Below are 23,262 nucleotides of genomic sequence, written 5' to 3'. Positions count from 1 at the left end.
GATTCAGCATCTAGATCAAGAGTGAGCTCTAGACTTGCCTAGAGCTAGTCCATGACGAAGAGATATTTAAAGTGAGATCATTATAAACCGTTCACTTAGCTCTCACTTCCTCTATATTAAGGAAGAAGAAGAATCTCTCTCTTCTGATTGTTTCCTTCCTTAAGAATTAGTTTTGAAACCAATATGATCTATATTGCCTTGGACCTCAAATCCATACCATATTAGTACTATTTTATATTCCTTTCAGATCTCCTTTACTATCTTCTTACCTGGCCCTTTTACTCCTTACAGTAAGAGTACTCGTGAGCCCTAGGCTTATAACCTATAGGAGAGAAAGTAGAAGTAATATAATATAGTACGTAGTGTAATATTAGGTAGCGATAAGGAGAAGAAGAGGATCTATGAGAGGTGAAGCCTAAGTGGTGGGATGGAAAGCACTAGTCCTTAAAGGGACATTAATGAGGAGCAATATCTATAGCACCTACGGAGTTAGTACGGTGGGACACTGGCTGTGCTCAATCCAATAAATTGGATAATAGATCACTATACCAACACGTGTAAGTGTTCGGCTGCACAGCGGACTTCACCTCCGGTATCGTGAGTGGCGGTAAACGTCAGTGGCATAGCAGGCGAATTGATCAGCGCGATCGTCCAACCGGCAGAAAGTTTCTCCCGTATTCTACCAAAACAAAGTACCAAAGGCATACCATTCCACCCCTTCATACCAATGGGTGGCGATTGAATCAAATTAAATAGAATTGTAAGTGCTGGCCTCGGGATGAGACGCAAATATGTATGTCTTATGGGTGGCAGTCGCAATGTAGATGCGCTTACCCGCGGCGCACCCATCACAAACATGTGCAGAAGTGGGCATGTGGACATCGAGGAACATGTCGGCCCATAACGCCATCAAAGACTCTTAGATTAAATTGTAACCGTACGAAGCCAACCAATGCAACAGCGGGTTCCTGGCGTTCGCGTTGGCTTGAGGCGTCCGGATAGTTAGACTAGCAGGGATGGAGACCTCGGTTGGAAGGAATCGAACCTTGGAACCACACAATCACAATCACAACCAACAACCAACAACCAAGAATCAACAACCAACAATCAACCGAAATCAGGGAACCCTAAGCATCTACCAAGAGGAGGCAAAAGCTTCTTACCTACTCCGTCTACTCCGTAATACGATGCCTGATGTGATGAGTAAAAGGGCATCATTTACCAGAATCGGCGTATCCCGAGAAGACGCTATGCTACGTCATCGATGCAGGCCAAGCAATCGTTTAAACTGAGACTCCCGCGATTTAGATCACGGAGCCCTCCGGTCTCAGATAGAAAGCTGTCTGTCAGGTCACAAACCCGCCTCAGGCCCAGGCAAATCGGAAGGTCTCGGTTGGTGGCCGGCGGTGTTTCATCTTCCTCGGATCGTTGTCCCGCTGTGGGGCATTTGGAAAATAGACTTGAGGAGACCAGGAAAGCAAGTGGAACGGGACTGCTTCGGTGAAGCAATTGGAGTCCGAACTCCATTTAAAAAAAATTCAACGGTACGGACTGGATTCCAAGAACTTGTGGCGTGCTCGGTTCGTGCCAGACTTGCTAATTACAGCAGAAGTTAAAACGTATGCTGATCGCCGTTCCCAGGCCCGGCTTCTGGTTGAACCCGCTATTCTTAGAAGTGGGGGCTTGGGGCTTTCTGACTTGATCGGAAGGCATCGGGGTGAGAAAGCTGGAAGGTCATGCGAGGTGAAGAGAGACGGCAAGGATACGTGGGGAGGTGACACTGGCTAGTGATAAGTCAGGAAGGACCAAGCTAATGGCTTCTAGACGAGCAATAGTGTCAGTATCGTCGTTCAATAATCTCGTTTTTTCTCTCTTGCTTCAAGTGGGACGTCGGGCTCTAGGCCGCGACTTGGCGACTGTGTCGATCATCGAGGCGACCAAACCACCAGGGTTCTTGCCTTAGCATTGGTCTAAAGAGGGTCTACGCTTTCCCGCCAAGCTTAGCAGTTTTGGACCGTGCATAACCCAATAGAAAGACCAGTCTTTCATGCACGAGGTGCAAATACTTCCGACTGGCAGCACGGCACGAACCGAGGACTCAGCCGCCTCGACCATTTCATAAATTAAATCTTTTTTTTTTTTTTTTTTTTTTTTTTTTTTTCGTTTTCCTAGGGCTTCGGCTCTGTCTTTGTCCTTGGGCTAGAGTTTTGATCCATGCAGGATGCACATGAGCACAGTCACGGGCTAGAACTCGGGTTAGATACACTGGCGCTACAGTAATTTCGGGGCGTCGACTCGGTGCTAGACTCGTGGGCCATGTGGGCGCAAATGGCGCAATTCACCACATCATAGCGCAGGACTGGCGCGTAGAACGGACCAGTCGAGTTTGGCGTCCAGTGCACTGTAGAAAGCTCCTCATATGGTATCTGGGGGAGAGGGTCATTATCTCGTAGCCGAAGGGTGCGGGGAAAAAATGTCGTATTCAGCCCTGAGGAGTACGACCTTGACCCGCGCGCCACGGGGGATAGAGAGTGCAGCCCTGAAGGGCTCAGGGCTAGAATGTGTGGCATGTAATTTCAATTTTGGTTTTCCCGTTTCCCAATGATCGATCCGTATTTTATTTTGGTGGCTTGAAGTCCGGGAAGTCCTATCAATTTGCCCAAGTGGCCAGGCAAGACTTGGCAAGGAATTTACGGCGAACTAGCCTAACCGGTACTTAGTGGTCTCCTGCATATAATGCACGGTTGGGTACCTGGTCCTGTGATCATGGTCCCAAACCTGTGGAAAGTCAGGAATCCACGACACTGGCTCGGGAGGTATTCTCCGGCCCCAGGCTCGTCGGCACACAATCCTTGTAAGTGGAACCCTCCCGAGCAGAGATATTGTTTAATCTGTGATAATGTTACTGGTTCCAGGATGCACAGAATAAAAGAAAAAAATTTATTAAAAATAAAGAAAGGACATGAAAGTTGCCGAAATTATTACTATTATCCCTTAAAAGCCCGTATTATTTACGCTCGGGGCATCGTAGGCCGCACTTTTGATCTCCCCTTTTGCGGAGTCAAAAAGAAACTGGGGCCGGAACTCAACGTTATTCGGATAAAACTCGGTTGTTGGACATGGACCATTGCCTTACAGGAAGTACACGTTACTACATCGGGGAGATAGGCTCTTATGAATGTATGCTCGGCAGGATCTGACCGAATAAGCAACGATTGTCCCTTTATGTCTTTTTGTTATCCCCCAATTGTGCCTTTCTACCATTCAACCTTCACTCCTTTGCCACTGGGTCCCACCGGGCCAACATCCGGACTAGATTTCCATGTGGTCCGGTGCATACTTACCGAGCGATCATCGAATTCTTGTTAATTTGGGTCGGGAGTACAGTAACCGTGCAGAAGATGAAACGGGGCGCAGTAAAATGGTTAAAAAAGGCACGGCACGGCGGGCGCCGAGATCTTCATTCCTTAGATATGATATCTTATAACCAACACTCGGAAAAAATAAGAAACCTAAAAGCAAAGAAAAATGACCCTAAATCCCGTGTAACCCACACCCAACTGTGACTTGTAATCCTTGGACAACGGACACTCCTTGCCACCGACGGACGATCTAGCTGTCACGGACCGCTCGATGGCTTCAAGTGGACCCCGCTAAGTCTGCCGACAAAGGGCCAGTTTACCGACTGTCGTAGCAAGTCCGGATCGAGCCAAACCCCAACAAGGTTCAACTTACGTGGGGCCTTGCACTTTGTCCTTCAACTTCAAGTATCCATCGACAGCCGATCTCGGGATCTGTATAACGTGATTGAGAATGTAGTCCACGGGTATACGTTGTAATTATGGACCCAAAATCTCGGTAAGGTTTATCAGTCATTTCGGCTGAAGATTCCTTAATTCATCATTTCCATCTCCACGATCTGACTCTTTGGGTCACAATACCGGACCCTGATGGGGCCTAGGTGAACGGTGATCGTAATACTGAATCTTTCCTATTTGCCATGTCGATCTGGTTCCTTTCGGCTCTTTGCCTTTTTATTCTTGTTCTCCCTTATTTTGCCTTTGAAAAATTTGAAACCTTTTTTTTCCTTGACGGGTGATCCTTACACACCTTTCTTCATCTTCATTCGTCCTTTAATTCGCCGCAAAGTTGCCCCAACCTCGGCATTTGAATCGTCATCCCGGACTTGCACTCTATTTGGGTATTTTGGGTTTACTGGTTTGGTCGTTTCCACCGATACATTTCGCTGCTGTCCACTGTCCACGGCATTGATTCTTGACGCTACGCAAATCCTGCGTTAAGAATGGCCTGCAAATGCTGTGTTGAGTGACCCGCGCTTCCATCTTGAATTCGGGGCTAAGCGATCTGGGCCTGGAATTCCCCCGTGGCGATAGCAACCTTCTTTCCCTCCACTAGGATTCTCTCGCGGCATATTGCCCGTTCTATGATCTTGATTCCAGGAAACGGCGGCTGGACTCTTGGCCATCGAATGATTTTCTGACATTGCGCATCTACCCTTTCTCTAGGAAGGAAAAAAAAAAAAAACCCTAACCAAACTTTACCTTTAAGCATTTTGGTTTTCTCGGGCGCAAAGTGGGAATAACATTTCCAAAGTGGAGGTTTAAAATTTCCTACCGAAATGAACCCTCTTCCCTTTCGCGCGGGGGCTCAAAATCAAAGCTCGTATGAGCTGCCTCCCGTGCAGTCGGTGACGTCGGGCGCTTTCGCGGCTCCCGGTGCGATGCTTTCCGCCCCGCCAAGTAGACCCGACAGCGGGATGCGTATGGCACATCTATTACAGCCCATGCCCCAGGCTCCCGCTCAACAACCAATGCCTCAGGGTCCGGTACAGCACGGAATGAGTCTGGCTCCGGGTCCATCGACGTCGCCGTATGACCGATATTACGACTCTGCCTCGGGATCCCCAGCTGAAAATGGGGGCCTGCGTGACGCTCCTCCTATGGGCGCTCTACCGGGAAACCCGGGTCTGTTCCAGACAAGCCCGATCGGACATTCCAGTCATGTTCAAAGTCAACTGCAGCAGAAGAGAGCGTATCGACAGCGCAGGAAGGATCCGAGCTGCGATGCGTGTCGGGAACGTAAGGTGAAATGTGATGCGTCGGAATCAAGCAGCTGCACCGAATGCAATAACCGACGTGTTCGTTGCCAGTTCACTAAGGAAACAAATCGTCGCATGTCGTCTATTAAGCAGGTGCAGGATCTGGAGAAGCAGCTTCAGTCTACTAAGCAGCAGTTGCAGCAGTTCAGAGCTGGGAGGCTTCGTCCTGATCAGATGATGGATGTGGATGAAGTCACGTCGCAGCAATTGATCACATTACCGGAGATTGAGTACAGGCCTGCTCGACGACCCAGAATATCGATTACCGAGGACCTATCGGATGTGCGCAGGAACTTGCGCCAACATGGTCGGGGTATCTTAAAGGTTCCGACTCCTTATCAGCAACAAGACTCCAAGTCTATCGTATCAGGCGATGCACCGGCTCTACCACCGAAGGAGATTGCAGATAATCTTTTGGCACAGTATTTCAACTGCGTCCACTCGGTTCTGCCAGTTCTCCACTGGCCGTCTTTCACCGCAGAGTACGACAAGGTCTATCGGAAAGGCTCCATCGTCGGTATATCCAGTGAATGGGCGGCTGTATTATTTGGAGTTTTCGCGTGTGGTGCTATCCACACAATAAACCCGAATCGTGAGGAGCAGGGTAAAGAGTTCGTACGCATCTCTTGCGGGATCATAGATGTATGGCAAGACAACTTCAACCAGGACCGAGCCCGTGCAGCTTTACTTGCCAGCATATTTCTCTATGAGGTCAACTCTAAGTCCGCGAGCTGGGTGTGGATTGCATCTGCGGTGCGCGTAGCTCAAGAGATTGGCTTGCATATCGAGTCCGGTCCATGGCCCCCGCTTGAAGGAGAAATGCGGAAACGCCTCTGGTGGGGCTTGTACACATGGGATCGGTGGGTGTTCCTTGACTGATATTGATATTCCAGACATTGACTTACACGAGACAGATTACTCGCTCTTGAGATGGGCAAGCCAGTCTTAATCAACGACCAAGACTGCGACATCGATCTCCCTTGTCCAGTCGACGACCAATATATCACAGATAGTGGCAATATTCCGGAGAGCCCCCAAACAACCCCATTACTAGCAACTATCCACGTGGTCCGGTCAATCGGTCAACTCACTCGCACCCTCCGCTCCATAACAATCAGCCACGCAACCCTGGACACATTCGAACGTCACTTCAACACATGTCTAGCAACATTCCCTCCACATCTTCACCCAAAAACGGACCAGGACCTCGACCCTCGCTCCCTGGCCCCAATCATTTATCTCCAGAATGCCCGCCTTCTTCTCCATCGCCATAATATCACACCCTACTGCCAAGATATCATCCGCTCAACCGCTATGGATTACTGCGTCACTACTGCAATCGACACCGCCACCATCTTATCCCGTTGTATGCGCACCAACACCCCAACCGACTGGCGAATTCTCTTCGCCTCATCAGCCGGTACCCTCCTCTGCACCCACATCTGGCGCTGCACTCTCTTCCTCCTTTTCCGCCAGGAATACACCGCCGCACTCGCATGCGTGCAAGCCAGCGCCGCTATCGGCGACGGCCGCGCCATCAACGTAGCCTGCGGCCGGTACCTCGCGTTCTTCCTCCGTGCACTAATAGACCGCTTCCGACAAGGCGAGATGGGCATCCTCGACCACGACGAAGAAATGATGGCATACGTCTCAGGTGATATGCAGGGAACCAGCGATGGAAGCTGGGTGTGGCAGGGTAGTGAGACGGGTTCACATCTCGAAGCTGTCACAGCAGCCCGTAACACATCGGAACCGCCCGAGAAGGACGATGCGGCCTGGGGAACGCCCGAGAAGACATGGGCATGGATCCAAAGTACAGTTCATGAACTTATCAGTGAGAAACAGAGGAGAGATCAGGACGCGTTATTGCGTGACCCGGTTCAGACGCCTCAGCAGGAATCTGTCTCTATGTTGAATCCTGAGTCTGCTGCTTCGGATACCACTGATGGACGGTCAAGCTCTGCTCATTCACGGATGGATATCGCGAGCCTGATTTGAGTTTGAATGTGTTATGAACTATACGCTTAAAATGTTTGGTTTTTATTGGCGCATTGGATTACCAGCTTATACATGATTCTTTTGTCTGGCATTACAATGTTGCCCGTGGACCTACATATACACGATTATATTCCACGTTGTCTTTCTTTTTGGGAGGTCCGTCGACTTGTGGAAATACCCATTTATTTTTAGCCTCTGTTCCAGTCAACATTACTATATGCATATACATGAATCAAGTCTTGAATTACCCAGAGATGTATTGATCGGTCACCCGAGCAAAACACTCCTATTAAACTCTTCTGTCCAGCCACAGTAACAAGAAATTCCGGATGAGCGTGAGGTATGGTGAGATCCACTCAAGCCCAGTGCTCCCTTCGATGTGGGGTATTCGGTCTTTCCGACGCTAAAGGGATCGAAGCAAGCCCCGAAGAAACAACCGAATGACAAGCTTTCAAACAAAGGAGGTACTTTCAATTCAATCTTTGAACCTTGTAATTTCATTCCCAATGGAAGATCAGTGTCGGTCTTTGGATTTACTGAAATTTATCTCGCGATAGTTTAGATAAAGGTCCTCCTTTTCACGCAATATGACGTTCTGTTTGTATCCTCTTTCGTTCCAAGTTTTGAAGAGAAGGGGAGATCAGGAACCAATAGAAGAAAGGATTGAATAGTGGGTGGTATTCGACTGCATCGCGCCTTCTCAAAACAAATAATTTATGCCTTCCAATACGATCCAAGGATGCCACAGACAAGCGCGACTTTTAGATAGTTTGTCTCGAATGCAAACCAATCCAACGCTTCCAGCACATAGTAAGAGGTGATCGAAGTATGCGGGTTTGGGGCTCGTGGCAGTCGCAAAAGAGGTTGAAGAGGGCAAATATATATGCCAATCAGAGCTTGGTAGAATATTGAGCAACAGAATTTGTTGTTGCTCATTTACATCGGTACAGAAAGGATATGATATCTACTATCTAGCAGGTGGTTTCGACTCTAAGATATTTCCTTCGTTGATTTTTTTACGGTGTATTCACGCGACCGGGGGTGAGAAACCCACCTGCACGGGATGGCGCAACCACCGTATTGCCCTCAGTGATCCAATGGGATTACTACTCTCGCTCAACTACACTAGGAAGCCATGGTCTGAAACAGCCAATCCCACGGCGACTTGCGAGTTGGAGGCTTCTGACAAGTCGGAGGCTCGAGGTCGGGTCCTCTTTTGGTTAGCGGCTGCTCGCCGCCAAGACAGTGATGCCTATGCATGTAAGGATACGGGCCGCCGGAAGGATTGTGAAGTGAGCTTCAATATAATATGAGAAGTCAATATAGTGTGAGAAGAGCCCGGATCAACGAAGTATCATGGTCAGGAAAAAGAGGGAATTATATGAATAGCAACATTCATGTAATAAAATCTCGTGTGCCCTCATCTGGCCATATGCTAACATAGTCTGCAAATCAAGCAGCCTGAAAAAATAGCATAAACAAAACTGAATACTACTTCTAAAACTGAAACGTTCAAACTTTTGAAATTCTTTCCACAACCTCAAGCAAGAGTGGTATTTGTTCTTCAGTATCAAAGAATTAGGATGAAATATTCTTCTTAGGTTTACCGGATGCGGCGCAGAAGACTGTTGGTCCACAGAGAGATGGGTGTTAAACGCCCAGGTGATTATACACGTGCATAGCTGAAAATGCCAACACACCCCGTGGGGCTATTTTTCATCAAAACAAAATATTACAGCCAAGCCAATGTAAAGGGCTTAGCGTTCATGCATGTATCATGCATGTGTGCGCTAGGGCCCTATTTGCGTGGATTGCGGCGAAGCCGGTACGAATTGACCGAGCCATCTTTGACGGAAACCTAACTTACCTCCTGGGTAACCGCTGGGTCCGGATCCGAGAACTTCATCTTTGGGTTGCTTGCGACAATGGAGACTTCCGATTCAAGTGATTACGAATCTTCATCATCAGCCTCTGCCTCACCGCCATCTCCATCTTCACAGCATAGCTATGTTCGGTCTAACCCAAGGAGACCGCGCATTATCGAAAACGATCACTCGCATTTTTCGTCGCAGTCCTCGCCTCTGTTTCGAAGCACAACTGGGGAACAGATATATACCGGTCCATATCCACCGCAGGGCACGAGAGCGCACCAGCAGCCCCAACAAATTGCGAACAGACCCAACTCATCCTATCCATCCTATCCATACAGCCAGCATTACTCATCCTACCCTTCCTACCCTTCTTACCCTTCTTACCCTTCTTACCCTTCTTACCCTTCGTACCCTTCATACGGTTCGTACCCTCCCTATGGTTCCTACCCATCTTACCCATTCAATCTGCCATACCAATCGTATCAACCCTACCAACCTCCGACACCATACGCGTTTCATACCTCAAATATTCCCCTAGCAAATTCATATAAGCCACAACATTATCCGCTTGGTGCTCCTACGCCTAGCCTGCCCGAAGAAGGGGTCCAGACTCCACCATCGCCACCTCCAGAGATTGCACAAACTTGTAATAGCTTTGACGCGACCAATTTCACACGGTGTAAAGATAACGCAGCAGATCCTTTTGACGTCAGAGAAACGAAAGTAAACAACTTCATCAAAATTGGCCGTCATCTATCTGGCAGCGCAAAGGGGGAAGATACCAGTCCTCTGCCCCCAAAGAAGGTGTATACCCAACCGACATTCAACCATGGTGACAAGGCGATTCCAACGGAGATATATGAGATCATTCAAACAAGATTGACCACAGAATTGGAGGATCGCAACCATGACATTGCGACTCTAATATTCGGGGACAAGGGCGGCTTGGTTCAGGCAGAGACACGATGGATGTAAGCCGAATTTCATCGCTGACAATGGCGCCTATTTCAAATACAATTAAGCTCACCAATTTTATTCCCAAAGTCACTTCAACAGCAGTCCAATGAGTTTGGAAGTTTTTCAAGTAAGGCTGTTCGCGATGATGCCCCTGGACACCTTGCTGATCGAGTTTTAGACCGAGGCATTGAGGTTGAAGAACATTTCACAAGCGACGAGTCTGCTGATATTTTCATTGTTTAAACACCTCCGCCAAAAGGAGAAGAGCTACATTCATGGGAAATACTTCGACTCGACGGCAGTGAATTTTGTCTCAACAAGCGATATTAGCACGATGGAGCAATCGAGTGACCAGTGTTCCGTTGCGTTTTTCGCATTTCCTTTCGTGGCTCTTCAGCCGCTCAATTCTACAAAAGAGTTCCCTGGGGACGAGCCTGTTGGGATTTCTCATCCAGTGAGAAGTCTTCATCAATTCCAATACTCGTTCGAATCAACAATTAAACAAAATGAACGGCAAGTTGTGCTCGGGACTGGAGAGTCAACTGACGTACTGCATGTACCACAGGCCTGGATGCTCCTTATAAATGGAGGAAAGTTTCCTGTGTATGACAGAGGGAGTTATTCATCTCTAATATTCAACTAGATGTCATCCTCAGCATGAGCCCCACGGATTTGAAGGAGCTACAAGGGGAGCACATTATACTCAAAAAGGCTGTTAGCCCAGGATCAGCCGCTGAGGTTTCTCAGATTCGGGTAATCGATCTCGATGGAAAGGAGTACTGCCTGCCCAAAGCGCAATGCCAAACATGGTTTGTAGGTAAACAAAAGGGGCTTGTTGAACATTCCATCTATCAAATGCACTAACACTAGGATATTATAGGAGTTTATCAATGTGTTCGTGGGTGTTCTAGGGTCAGAAAACTCCATGTCAAAATCTTTTTACGATGACTCTTGGAAGGAGGGTTACGACTTGCAATCAAACAGTGAGCTGATTTCAGAGGTGAATTGGTCTGAAATCATTACAAAGCAAGAATATGAAGACATTCTCATTCATATCCTGCGCAAGCCAAGAGAGCCTGTTCCAGAACCTGAACCTGAGATTGTGCAACCAGAGGCATATCTACCACCGACGCACCCAGTACCGCGACCGCCACCACCGATCTTACAACCACCCTTCTCACAAAGTCATTCATATAGCCAAGGACCTCATGGGCAAGGAAACAGAGTACAAAGCGAGGGAGCCATACTCCCTACGATACCATATGAATTGCAGGAAAACCAGCTTGTTCTCAATCAGATGCTCAATCCTTACTCCTACAATCTACCATCGTCCTACCCCTCTCATCCAATGAGCCCACAGTCTAGCCTTTATTACCAGCCGCCTCTCTGGAGGCCGCCTTATGGGAATGCGTATTCGCAATCCGCATTGCACGGGTACGGCATGACTGATCCCTTTTCTGCGAAGGACAATGGATATTTGACTACAGTCACTCCTTACCATCACACATTATCCAATGGTCATTCCGGTGACCCACATTATCATCCATTGGCTCTTGGAAGCACAAAAGCTCTTACAAGGCAATTTCCACACAGCGCTCCGTCACGCTCGGCCGGTTAGTAGCTTGCAATTTCCTTAAGCCCGACAATCCCCTCCAAACCAAGCACATGAGCCAAATTATAACATTTGAAATTTACAAATCAGGTATCAAGACAGCAAGACAGAATCAGCCCCCGTTTCTATCATCCAGAAGAGCTCGCGATGCCATTCTCGAGAGACATCCTGTCCTTCTAAACAAGAAAAGCAGAGGACACCAGAATAAGATTCAAAACCATAACACGCAAGCAATAGACGAAAACGCTTGGAGGAAACAAGAGCCAATCCGATTGAAAGACTTCAATGGGGTTGAAATGGTTATCCCCTGGCGTATCGCCCGAGACTGGGAGGTAAGGCTATTCTCACCTGATTGAATATGTCGAATTCGTGAGAACATGATGATTTGCTAAGAGATTGCAGAAAATGTATTCTTTGCTTGGCACAAAGATGTATAGAAGACCCCAGGACTGGTCGATCTTCATTGCTGGGGGATACAGCCTAATTGGCCCTAGGGGGCCATTCGCTCCCTCTGAATGGCGTGAGAAGGTTTTTCCTGGGTGCAAAATTGAGCTCCATCGTGAGCGTGCGAATGGGTACTCTTTACAGAAGCCTCAAATGCTTCAATTACCAGCCAGTCCCCGGGGGAGCGACAAGTCCTCATTACAGAATGAAAGCTCGGCAAAAACCGTGATTCCCCTATCCCGAACCGCCAGTCTGTATTCCCCTAGCAAGGGGAAGAAGCGCTATGCAGACTCATTAGCGCATCTGCCTCCAGGGTCTCATGGAGGTCAATCTTCAATCCATTCGGAGACTCGATATCACTCTATCCATGGCCAAAATTATCCCGATTCAGTACATGTAATATCAACGGGGCATCTGTCGGAATCTGAGACCTACAAAGAAAGTCAATTAGCATCCACATCTGATGAGACTGAGCACTTGACAAGAGAGTTCGGATCTTATGCAGATGTCCAGGTAGATCTAGAGGGCGAAGAAATTGTTCCCCAGAAACTCCGGAGAAAAAATACGGACATGCAGAGCTTTGTTGAGGATGACACAGAAGCCGATGATTACTCTTCAGTTGCCGCCGGGCACTCATCCCTTTCACTGGATCTTCTGGGAAAAGTTGGCTCTGAGATCAGTGAGGAAGAGACCTTCCCTCCCGGGGTCGAGCTCAAACTTTCAGTCACCATCGAACACTCATCTGACTCAAACAATCTCATGGAGCGAGTTGGCGCTGAGATTTGTGAAGATGAAATCCCTACTCCAGAAAATGAACTTGAATCCTCAGTATGCAACAACTTATCAAAACAAGGTAAGAGTCAGGGGGTGCTGATGCTCCTGAGAAAAGCGTTTTACAATGACGCAATAAGCTAACTTCTCAAAGCTCATCCCATCCTACCACAGTCAACCCAAGACTTCTCCCCAGGGGTGGATCCTAACTTGATAGAAGAATCTCGACCAGGTTTAACAGCTGAAACAATAGCCGAGTCCCTACTATCGAACATAGAGGAAACAGAGGAAGATCAAGTTTCAAGTGATATCAGCGTGTGGGACTACTTGCTCCCTAAAGAAGAAGAAGAAGAAGAAGAAGAAGAAGAAGAAGAAGAAGAAGAAGAAGAAGAAGAAGAAGACGACATACTGACATCCGCTGGGGACGAGCATACATCTACCAATGCTTTGGATTACCTGATAATTCCACAAAGGGGTGCGAGTATCGATGGAATAAACCCCTTCGTGTATCAAAACTGCAATGATGCCTGGTCAATAAATGTAAGTGAACAGAAACCAGTTTGGTCGCCGTCTACATATGGTATTATCTTGTCTCTAATCACCACCGCTAGTCAACCTTAAGCTTGACAAGCGATAAATCTTCATCAAGAGAAGATGTCATGTCTGATTACGGTAACCTTCCATCAAAAAGCCTACAGCCATCTTCATTCACAGAAATGTCACTTGAAGAGCAGAATTCTCCACCAATCTCCCCAAGAGTCAATGACCGACCCCACAAAATCCTAGAAACGCAGGCATGTCCTATCTTTGCGTGGAAATCAGAGACAGCAGACGGGATAGTTGACAACTCATCAGCAGATTGTGGCCCTGTTCCCGATCAATACAAAGATGTTGATAGCACTATCCGTGCGATACTGGAGGAACGAGACAGTGAAGCCCCATGGTACATTGAATTTGAGGGAGAACTAGCAGCGATAAATGATTTTCCTGATTGCTCCAGGATGCAACTACGCGCACACATGGAGCGCATTGGCATCGGGTTGATGCAAATTGAGGCGTCCGATGAGCTTGCGGGTAAACGAGAAAGCTGGGCATTGAAGCAGAAAGTGATCTCCACTTCAGTTGGAATTCTGGATGCATTTGTGCCTGTCTTCTACCAGGAAATTTATCGATACTGGGTTATCAAGAAATTTTATGGGGCTGCCATGAAGATAGCAGATGGAAATGTGAGGCAATCCACGGCACAATATCTACCCACGGTCCGAAAGTTTATAGCAAATGCTAATGAAAGGAGAAGTTTTCCGACAGCTACCTCAAAAAGGTCGCACAGAACCTGTCGTATTTCCACCAGAAGCTGGAACAAATTCAGGCTGGGGTCTCATGCGGACCAGCTGAAAAATCTACCAAGTTTTTTATCCCCAAAGCGCTGGTTCATGCTTTCAGTCGGCTAATTTTCTATGTCTGTGCTTGCAGTCAAGAAAGCCACGTACAACCCGGGCGGTGTGACTTTCTTGAGCAGAGGGCATCAAAAATTGGAAAGGACCTTTTGATTGGTAGACACCAACTTATGGCCATGATCAGTACTGGGGACTATAGTGAAGCTAAGGTCTTCAGGCGCGTTGATGCTCAGGCCATGGTAACAATGTTAATTGAGCGACTGGCGACACTACCAAAGAAAATGATGACAGTGCGAGCCACTTCACAGCACGAATTTGACCTCTTACATTTTTATCGAGGCCAGATCGAACATCTAGTGAGATACGTCTACGTACGAAAGAATAAGCACCCCGAGCTTACCACTTCATAGGAGTTGCAATCACGAAACTCACCCAATGTCGCAGTATTTGACCAAATTCAGAAGCTCAGAGAGGAGCTTGGTATTTTGAATTCTATTTTTGATCAGCAATTGGAGTTCCTTGAACAAATGGGCTCGGTGTGGGAATTTTCTCAAAATTCAACAAGCCAAATCAGCCAGCAAAGGATCTGCCATATCCGACAACAGATCAATCGAATGAAGCACGACCTAGCTGGGCTTGATCGGTTGGCTGATAAGGCATCTATATTGGTAATGATATACAATCAATGGGCCTTTACTGTTTCTCTTTGCTGACTCAAGACAATAGCTCCGATCCATGATTGAAGTTCGAAAAGAGTCCAATAGCAAAGCCATCACTATATTCACCACTGTGACAGTTATTTTCCTACCGTTATCATTTGTTACATCTTACCTCGGCATGAACAGTGTGGACATCAGAGACGGCACGTTCAATCAGAGCCTTTTCTGGATCATTGCTCTTCCCAGCACCGTGAGCTTGATCTTCTGTCTGTGGGTCATACTAAAATTCAGGAGACGAGTGAAGAAGATATGGGTATTCTTGTTGAAGAAGATCCTTTCGAGAGTGGGGCCAAGCCATAGCCATCTTGGATAAAGAGTTGAGCGGTGGTAATGTCTTGATCATGAACGTATGGAAGTTGTTGCTATTCCATTCTTCAGCCCCCCGGGGCGACCCCATTCTCGCCTGCGACGGCCCCAGGGCCCTATACTACTACCTGCCTTGGTAATAGATTCCCAGAGATCGTCATTTGAGGTGACCGATGGAGACATGTAGTTACAGAATCTGCAGAGGTTACTAAGATGGGGTCGTCATTATGTCCATTTAGCACAGCGATCCATTCTTAATCAGATTATACATCCTTCAACACTACATCATACTACCCAAAGGAGTAATGTAATCGAAACATGAATGCAACACCCACTATAGGCTAGGTATTATACCTTGAAGAAAGAAACAAATAAATTTGGAGCTCATCGCCCATGAAAATCGATTCTCTGTCAACATATTCCAACCCAACAATCCACAAGTTCAATATTCGAATCTTGAATCCAGATCTCCAAAGTCTTGAAAATTTCAAAGCCCACGCAACTCAAAAGCCGCAATGCAGTTCTCCCAGATTATCGCCGTCGCTGCATTTGCCGCCATGGCCTCCGCTGCTGCCCTGCCCGTTCCTGAGGCAGCTCCAGCCGCAGCCCCCAACGCCGACGCCGAGGCGGACCCAGGAATCTGTGGGTCTACCAAGCACTTGAAACAAGCAGAGAACAAATAATAAACTAATCATTTACTCTTAAAGTCTCCTCCATTTTCCACGAGATTGCACACTGCTCCGAGGGCGAATGGCCCTGCGATAACTAGATACCAGAATGCCTCACCATAGCGAAGGATTCTTGAATTGATATCTGAAATTTTATTCAAAGCTCTCAGCTCTCACTGAGTGCCACTGCCTAATTGTTTCTCCTTCCACCACCTTGCAATCTCCCCTGTTTGTAAAAATTCTACCTCACCTTCACATTCCCACTCCTTCAACCACCTCAACATCCGCTCTAACATCCCAATAATATGAGCCATACCGCTCGTATCCGGATGCATCAAAACAGGGAAAACAGGCTCCTCCTCATTATCACGAATCCACAAGAACCGATCGCGCCACATGTGTTCAATAACCCGCACATCGACATATCCCTGGGAATTCGCGGTGTGTGGCAGGAACTGCATTGGTGTCATATCCTCCATGTAGTAGTTACATGGCACGCAAACGAGGGGACGTCTATCGGGCGGAGATACGGGTTCCTGGACGGGGTGCATCCAGCTGGAAGCTGGCTTGGAGAAATCGATTGGTTTGATAGGGGGGCGTCTGGGAGCGAAGAAGGGGTGGCAGTCGTTATCGGTTAGAGAGGCATCTAGGTAAGTGAGGTCAGTTTAGGATATCGAGTTAATCAAGGGTCTAGGACACTGCATACCATACTCGAATCCGAACTCCTCGAGAAGATCGAGGGTTGATTCGCGGAGCTGGTATAGTGGTGCTCGATAGCCGACTGGCTTCTTGCCCGTTAAGGTTTGCGCGATATCCATGCACCGCATGAGGACATCGCGTTCCTGCTCTGGGGTGAGCTGGTACGCTCCCTCATGCGCGTAGCCGTGCAAACCGATCTCGCAGCCCGAGTCAACGACCTGCTTGACTTCTGCTGGGAAGCTTTCGGCTGAGTGGCCTGGAACAAACCAGGTGCAGCGATCGGCTATGTTTAGCTTTTTCAGCATACGCAGTAATCGGGGGACTCCGACATGGGCAGCGAAAAATCCCGCTGAGTAATCTGCAAGACCATTATCGGAGTGTGCGTCTATCGCACCGAGTGGTCAGTTTAGGTATGCGGATTCAGGTAGAGTGGGTGGTCTTACTCGTTCCAAGCCATCCTGACACTGCGTCAAGGTCAATTGACACGGCGACACGGATCTTGTTGCGCTTTGGCTTTCCAAGTCCACGAGGAATGGACTGGATCTGGGTTCGGTTTGCATCAAGCTTGGGAACTTGCGTATTCCCAGAAGGCTGCTTCCCCTCAACTTGAATGCATTGCCCGGATATGTGACCAGAAGCACGCTTTGAAGCTAGGAAGGCCATCATTGGGGCTACAGCACAAGGGCCAGCGGTCTCGTCGCTTGCATTGATATCCTTACCAGGAGCAATAGCATTGATACGGCCCTCGGGGTTGAGGTGCAGGATCTCATTCCGCACCGTTTGAAGAAGACCATAGTGAAGACCAGCTTTTCCAGCAGCGAGGCCTGCATGTGTCTCGGTCTCCATTACAACAATAGACGGGCTCGCCAGCTTACTCCCTACTATCTGCTGATTTTCACGCACCCGGCGCAAGAAATGCTTAATAGCAAGAAAAGATCCGCGCACGTTCAACTTGTAGCTCTTTTCCCAGTCCTCAAGTGGGAGATCCCAGATGGGTTGCTGGCGTGTCGTCTCTTCATCTTTGGAGTTGACAATGAGAATGGTGGCAGGTCCAAATCTTTCCTCTGCCTTGGCAAAGCCAGACTGGATGGAGCACTCTTTAGTGATATCGCCGTCCAAAATCTGCAACCGAGAGAAGCGTTCTGCGTCGATGCCGGAAAGCTGTACTGGGCTGTTATCGTAGGCTGTGACACGGCATCCGTGATCTGGACGATGGTCAGGTCATTGGGAAGTTTGGAAAGTATCAAATATATTCAATATTGCAGGTTTAAAGTATCTCAAGGAGGGTCTTCATGTAGACAACGGGTATTAAGTGCGCCGATAGTAGAAAATACTGCAATTGACAAGAGGCAATATGACGGAGAGACTCTACTATCTTGCAGCTAATGCCCAAGACAGCTCCCGTCTCTCCCCAACACCAACTGTGGAAGGGATGAGGAAGGGTTGACTAAAACCTACCTAGAAATTCTCGGATCGCCTCGGATCCAATGGCGCTAGCAGCCCCGGTAATGAAAACATGCTGGCCTTCCAAGCCTAGGAAAGACCGCTGGGAAACCGACTCCGTGGACATGGTGTCTGATGGACAGATTTCGAGATCCACTCTTAATGCCCGGATCTACAAAGATAGCTGTTGTGATTTTACAGCGGGACTGGGACCTGAAGTTGGCAATTGCTGGCTGCGAGGAAGAGACTTTGATCTCCCAGACGTGCAAGTAGTCACCGATGGCAACCTCAGTGTTGATACCCACGTGTAGCTATCGATGTGTCAGTCTAAATCACTACTCCAACACCCTCCATGTGCTTCCGTTCCTCCGAGGCCATGAGGCTGGAGGCAAGAAATGATTGAGCTTTTGATCGAAGCTGGCAAGAGGATCCCGATCTGGATGTATACAAACTCACCCTTCCAAATAACTTTGCTGTGGGTTCGAGGCGTCTGTTCCTGCGTCTGTGCGCAACAAGCTGGCCAGACCTTGGTTCTGAATGGGGCCGAATAAGCTTTACCACGTCAGTTCAATTCTCGCTTTATGCAACTCGATTCAGACATTAGAGTTAGATTACCGGAGTAAGATTCGATAGATAGAGCGTGACAAGTGGCCGCGAGGTTCATCACGTGGGGGGATCACATTCTGACTAAACACGCGAGCGAGTTACTGAGTTTGGATTAGCTCTTTACCCCTTATTTCGTTAGGTAAAAATAAATCAAAAATTCAGACTATCGCAATGACAATAACATTGTTGTCATTGTTTTTAGATTCATTAGATAGTTCCAAAGTAAGCACTAGAACCCGAACGCATCTGACATCCGGACTGAAAAGCCACCTAGCGCATGCTGGCGTCTCGCTAACCCACCAATTCCGGCACTTATGCCCGAAACATAACTAGGCGCCGGGCCCTTGCCTGAATACCCTCAGATCCCGAGGATACCCTCAAGCCCCGAGGCGCTAAGCATTAGTTGAGTTTTCAATTGGAGCAAAGCTAAAAACTAGGAACAACAATCGTACCCGGGAGTGTGTACTTCCTGTAGCCACTCAAGAGACAGCACGGGCCCGCATACCGATACAAGCCAGGAGTGGATCAGGAACCACATTGAAGAAAGCGAACGCGCACAACCCGCTTAGCGATCGAAGCTGAGACGTTCTCGATCATTGGTGTTTACCCGGCCCACTTGCTCGTTGTCCACATCCCGAATCGGGCATAGAATGAACTCTCGGTTCGTATATCGGGTTCTGTCGAGGCAAGCCTCTCTGTACGAAGACTACTACTGGTCAGTAGTTGGTCTAGTCTTAATTTAGTCCACTTTCTCTTTGCGACAACGAACAAATCTACACGGAGTAGACCGAGATCGATCGGTAAAACAAACGCGAGTGCGAAAATTGAGAATCTAAACAAGCGGGCCAGATTTCATTTCTTTCCCGCGGCTACTCCACCTGTTATAAAGGCTTGTGGATTAACAGTACTTGGCTCATTTGTCGGTTAATCGGATTGGATGGGAAATTGCAGTAATATGTAGACCGTAATATCACCGCGACATCGGCGATGATCTTGCTAAGATTGCTAATGTTCTAAACCACAAGGTCCTTGCCGTTGAGCGAGACATGGTCCTGGATCGACTTGGAGAGGGTTGGAGGCTTGCTGGCCCGGCGGACCGCGCTGGAGCAAGACGTGGGTCACCTAAACTCACAGTTGAACTCTGTTTTGCGTGGTGATGGTTATGTTGCATGCAAGTGGCTTATGGCTAAAAGTCAATTCAGGGTTTTATTTTGGAATCAAAGTGAAACCTGGTTGTCATTCTGGTTTACATCCGCGGCTTGCCGTGATTGTTATTTTTATTCTTTTACTTAATGAGGTTTCATCGACTTTGACATTGTATATGAACTTGAAAAGGGGCTTATACCCGACGGGCGAAGCTCGGCCGGTGATTGCTATGACCAGTGGGTATTGATAATGCTTTCTCCAGACCGCTTATCACTCTCCGCAACAAGTCGATCTTTTTGAGAATTTCCCTGGTAAATGGGGGATGTGTGCGTCTCCATTTCCCGAAAATCATATGTCCACTACTACATCACTGTACCATGGTAGGACAATTGAGTCAAAACCGTGGATCATCTGAACAATGATAGACGGCAGAAAGGGCTGGGAGAGCCAATACTTTTGCGTAGACAGCGGTCGCCGGGTTCAATTGTAAGTGGAGCCCTTGAACTTCACTCTAACGGGCTGAACCGGCGGCCGCGCCGAATGGAACAATAGTTGGAACCAGTTGACAAGAGGGTTGGACTAATTCGGGTAACTGGTCTGGTTTTTAGGGGAAGTCGATTCAGTAGCTTGTGGAGGTCTTGGTCTTCTTGGTTGTCTTGGTAATGGGAGCGAATCTCGCATGGAACATTCTAACGAGATTCTTAGCGTGCGGGATCAGGAGAAACTCAATGTTCCTGTCCCTGTTTCCCTTCCTGAAATTTGCACACATTGCGACTTTTTCGCTGGCCATTGGCTCAGGATGTTAAATGGCCAAGGCTGAAATGCAGGGGTGTGATCTGGTCCTCCCACTCAGCTTTCAGAATTGACCAACGAGCGGCCGGATCCCGCCCGATGATGATAAGATCAGCAGTGTTGACGCAAGGCGGGAGATCGGCGGGGCAAGAGTGGATTTGGACTTATCCACCTTGGGAATAGATTGACTTCGCAGGTCAGGTTTTGTGTGGCGCTGAGAAGATATTGAAGGGCCTCGGCTTATCCAGTTTATGTATTAACTAGACTGGTCTATACAGAGATGTAAAGTACACGGTCGGGAAGTCCGGTAGATGTCCTTCCAATCTTGCCGATTTGTCTCCTGTCCTCCCAAAATATGGTCCACAAAAAAGGGTCTAGCGGTGAATATGTGCATAGAAAAAAAGAAAAAGTCCAAAAAAAAAAAAAAAAACCATCTAATGATTAGTTGGGTATCAGGTCCACTCGGACTCCGTATATTCGTGACAAAAATGAAAAAGTTGCAAGGATTTTGGGGATCGCCAGACGGAGGCAACTAAACGGCCTCGTGGCCGTGCGCCACGCCAGCGTTGTTGGACTCGTAAGTAGGTGGCCTCGAATCGTGTTCCACCGTGACAGTAATGTCTTGACGGATCCGCAAAGCGCGAGCTGAGCCGTCATCACTGCTCATATCTCGATCGTCACTGGCTTGCAAACTGACGTCGGAAACGGCTGGGCCAGCCTTTGTCGGAGTGACCGATGCCGTGTGGAAATCTTGCATATTAAAGTCTCCAGAGCGGAGCTGGCTCGAAGGTCCATAGGGTCGAGAGTTCTTGCTGTTGGTCCACGGTTGCGACTTGTATCGATCGGTGCCTCTCTTCGATCCTCCAGTCCAGCTCTTCAGGGCGGGGAAGACGTCTCGGAGAAGCGACCAAACAAGTGGCAAGTTCGTAACCAAAATCGCCACAGTGGCTTCGCGGAAGTACCAGTTCATGTAGACATAGGAAATAAGTGAGGGGACGAGACAATAGATCTTGTTCAAGATGGCGGCGACGATGACGAAAACACCCATGCCGAATAGAATGATGAGAATCATCTTCTGTTTGAGTGGGACGCGGACCTGAACCATCATCGGGATGGCGACGATCAACATGAAGATGTCGGCGGAGATAGAAAGACATCCTTGGACGATTTCGTAGTATTGATATGATGAACATTGGTCTTGGAAAATAATTAGCATGAAGGCCAAGACAGATATGTAGCGTATATTCCTTACAATTTGAGGTGGGGACCGCCCAGTAGGCTGATAATGGGCGACAGATCAAGAACAGAGAAAGTTCAGTTCCAACAAATCCGATGACAACGTAGATAGCAATCCAGTTGATCCATTTGCGCTGTTTCAATCCCTCGCTATGAGAATGTCAGCATAGAATTCTCATCAAGTGTTAAGATCCAGTCACATACGTGATACGAGCATAAATAACCAACATACACGCCTTCAAACTCCAGACACAGAGAATGAAGGCATGTTCCGATACAAACACCCATTTGCTGCCCCTTGTCCTTTCGGCGATGATTTTGTCCGTGAGATGAGCTTTTTCGTAGTCGGTCATTAAGTTCGATCCTCCTCCCGACGCCACTTCGTTTAAGGCGACACAGAGAATAGTATACCAAAGCACGGCATTCAACATGAGGTAGTCATCGGCTTGGAGGTTGCGCATACCCAATCGTCTAACACGGGCGGTGCTATAATGATCTTGGTTAATGGCATGTCCCAGTCCAAAACTGCAAAGCGTCGCACGAAGGTACTCACTATCGAAGGACAGCGCCCAAGACACCGACGGCGTAGAGAGCCCATGTCTCTCGCGCAAAGCGCACGGCAAAGTCACCACCGAGACCCGACATTACCGGCCTTTAGATGGAGAGTTCAAGGTCAGTTGGCGATCAAGAGGGGGAAGAGAGGGTTCAAAGGGCAGCAACCCACATCTTTATAAAAGATACCGGATTTCCGATACAGAATTATAGAGTTTGCGATAGCGCATGCATCTACCGAGACGATCACGTCTCCAGGGGGGTTGAGCGGAGAGTTCGCTGATTCGTGTGATAGGTACGATTATTGGGAGAGTTGCATGACCGGGATTGCGTACAATGTCTAAGCTAGAAGTTAGGCTTATCACAGGTGAAAGATTGATCTTCCGGTGACAGTCAGGGTGAACCACAGGATGGAGTGGGGGGATCAATGGTGGGCAAGACCCATGGAATCGAACGGAGTCAGGAACCTTGGAAACCATTTTCCCGGGAAATTAATCTGATTTGCTCAACAGTACAGCAATTAAAACATGGTGCCTGTACTGTAAAGCTTGCTGATATTGTCTCCACTGGGCCTCTCAGCTCGCAGTGGGCTTCGGGAATTTGTTCTACGGACCTGCCATTTTAGGGAGGATGTGTACTGTAGGTTTGGAGCAGGCAACGTATACAATCTAGTTCAAACCGAAAAAGAGTTTGATGGTATAGTGAAGGGGCGTTGATAGTATACTGACGTGGGTCGAAGGAATTGGCCTGTCTCAGACAGATATGTTCAATTAGAAAAGGCGATGCTATATAGCCGACCGTAAAAGGGTGCAATAGAGCACGCGACCTTTCCAGCCTTCCTAAAACAGTTAGGAGAACCACCGCGGGGGCTGTTTTTTTTTTTGTAAATGGAATCGCCGTAATGGATCCGTACAAAAGTATTAAAC

The 23,262-nt window shown here is 48.0% G+C and overlaps 5 protein-coding genes across 5 annotated transcripts; 3 read left to right on the top strand and 2 right to left on the bottom strand.

Moving 5' to 3' along the window:
- Positions 1 to 4,639: 4,639 nt before the first annotated feature.
- On the top strand, positions 4,640 to 7,117 carry N7503_011986 (transcription factor domain-containing protein; the record flags this gene model as incomplete). Its single annotated transcript, XM_057071532.1, has 2 exons — positions 4,640 to 5,979; positions 6,034 to 7,117. The coding sequence occupies 2 exons, from the start codon at positions 4,640 to 4,642 to the stop codon at positions 7,115 to 7,117; spliced, it is 2,424 nt and encodes an 807-aa protein (XP_056918143.1).
- A 3,485-nt stretch (positions 7,118 to 10,602) lies between these two features.
- On the top strand, positions 10,603 to 11,563 carry N7503_011985 (Mg2+ transporter protein CorA-like/Zinc transport protein ZntB; the record flags this gene model as incomplete). Its single annotated transcript, XM_057071531.1, has 2 exons — positions 10,603 to 10,758; positions 10,826 to 11,563. The coding sequence occupies 2 exons, from the start codon at positions 10,603 to 10,605 to the stop codon at positions 11,561 to 11,563; spliced, it is 894 nt and encodes a 297-aa protein (XP_056918142.1).
- A 1,008-nt stretch (positions 11,564 to 12,571) lies between these two features.
- On the top strand, positions 12,572 to 14,167 carry N7503_011984 (Mg2+ transporter protein CorA-like/Zinc transport protein ZntB; the record flags this gene model as incomplete). The annotated part of the gene is made up of 4 exons (XM_057071530.1): positions 12,572 to 12,854; positions 12,927 to 13,312; positions 13,384 to 13,998; positions 14,081 to 14,167. The coding sequence occupies 4 exons, from the start codon at positions 12,572 to 12,574 to the stop codon at positions 14,165 to 14,167; spliced, it is 1,371 nt and encodes a 456-aa protein (XP_056918141.1).
- Positions 14,168 to 16,035: 1,868 nt separating this feature from the next.
- On the bottom strand, positions 16,036 to 18,131 carry N7503_011983 (SDR family oxidoreductase/polysaccharide deacetylase family protein; the record flags this gene model as incomplete). The annotated part of the gene is made up of 4 exons (XM_057071529.1): positions 16,036 to 16,508; positions 16,569 to 16,946; positions 17,005 to 17,766; positions 18,020 to 18,131. 4 exons carry the CDS (start codon positions 18,129 to 18,131, stop codon positions 16,036 to 16,038), a joined length of 1,725 nt encoding a protein of 574 aa, XP_056918140.1.
- Positions 18,132 to 21,080: 2,949 nt separating this feature from the next.
- Positions 21,081 to 22,462, bottom strand: N7503_011982 (uncharacterized protein; the record flags this gene model as incomplete). The annotated part of the gene is made up of 4 exons (XM_057071528.1): positions 22,338 to 22,462; positions 21,989 to 22,270; positions 21,801 to 21,934; positions 21,081 to 21,745 (listed from the first exon to the last, which is right to left on the bottom strand). Exons 1-4 carry the CDS (start codon positions 22,427 to 22,429, stop codon positions 21,081 to 21,083), a joined length of 1,173 nt encoding a protein of 390 aa, XP_056918139.1. The 5' UTR covers positions 22,430 to 22,462.
- Between the last annotated feature and the right edge of the window lie 800 nt (positions 22,463 to 23,262).

Source organism: Penicillium pulvis (assembly GCF_028828015.1).
Source record: "Penicillium pulvis strain IBT 33274 chromosome Unknown scaffold_8_segment0_segment0, whole genome shotgun sequence".
Classification (NCBI taxonomy): Eukaryota; Fungi; Ascomycota; class Eurotiomycetes; order Eurotiales; family Aspergillaceae; genus Penicillium; species Penicillium pulvis.
Note: the sequence above shows the minus strand (reverse complement) of the source record. Positions and strands in the feature narration are given on the sequence as shown.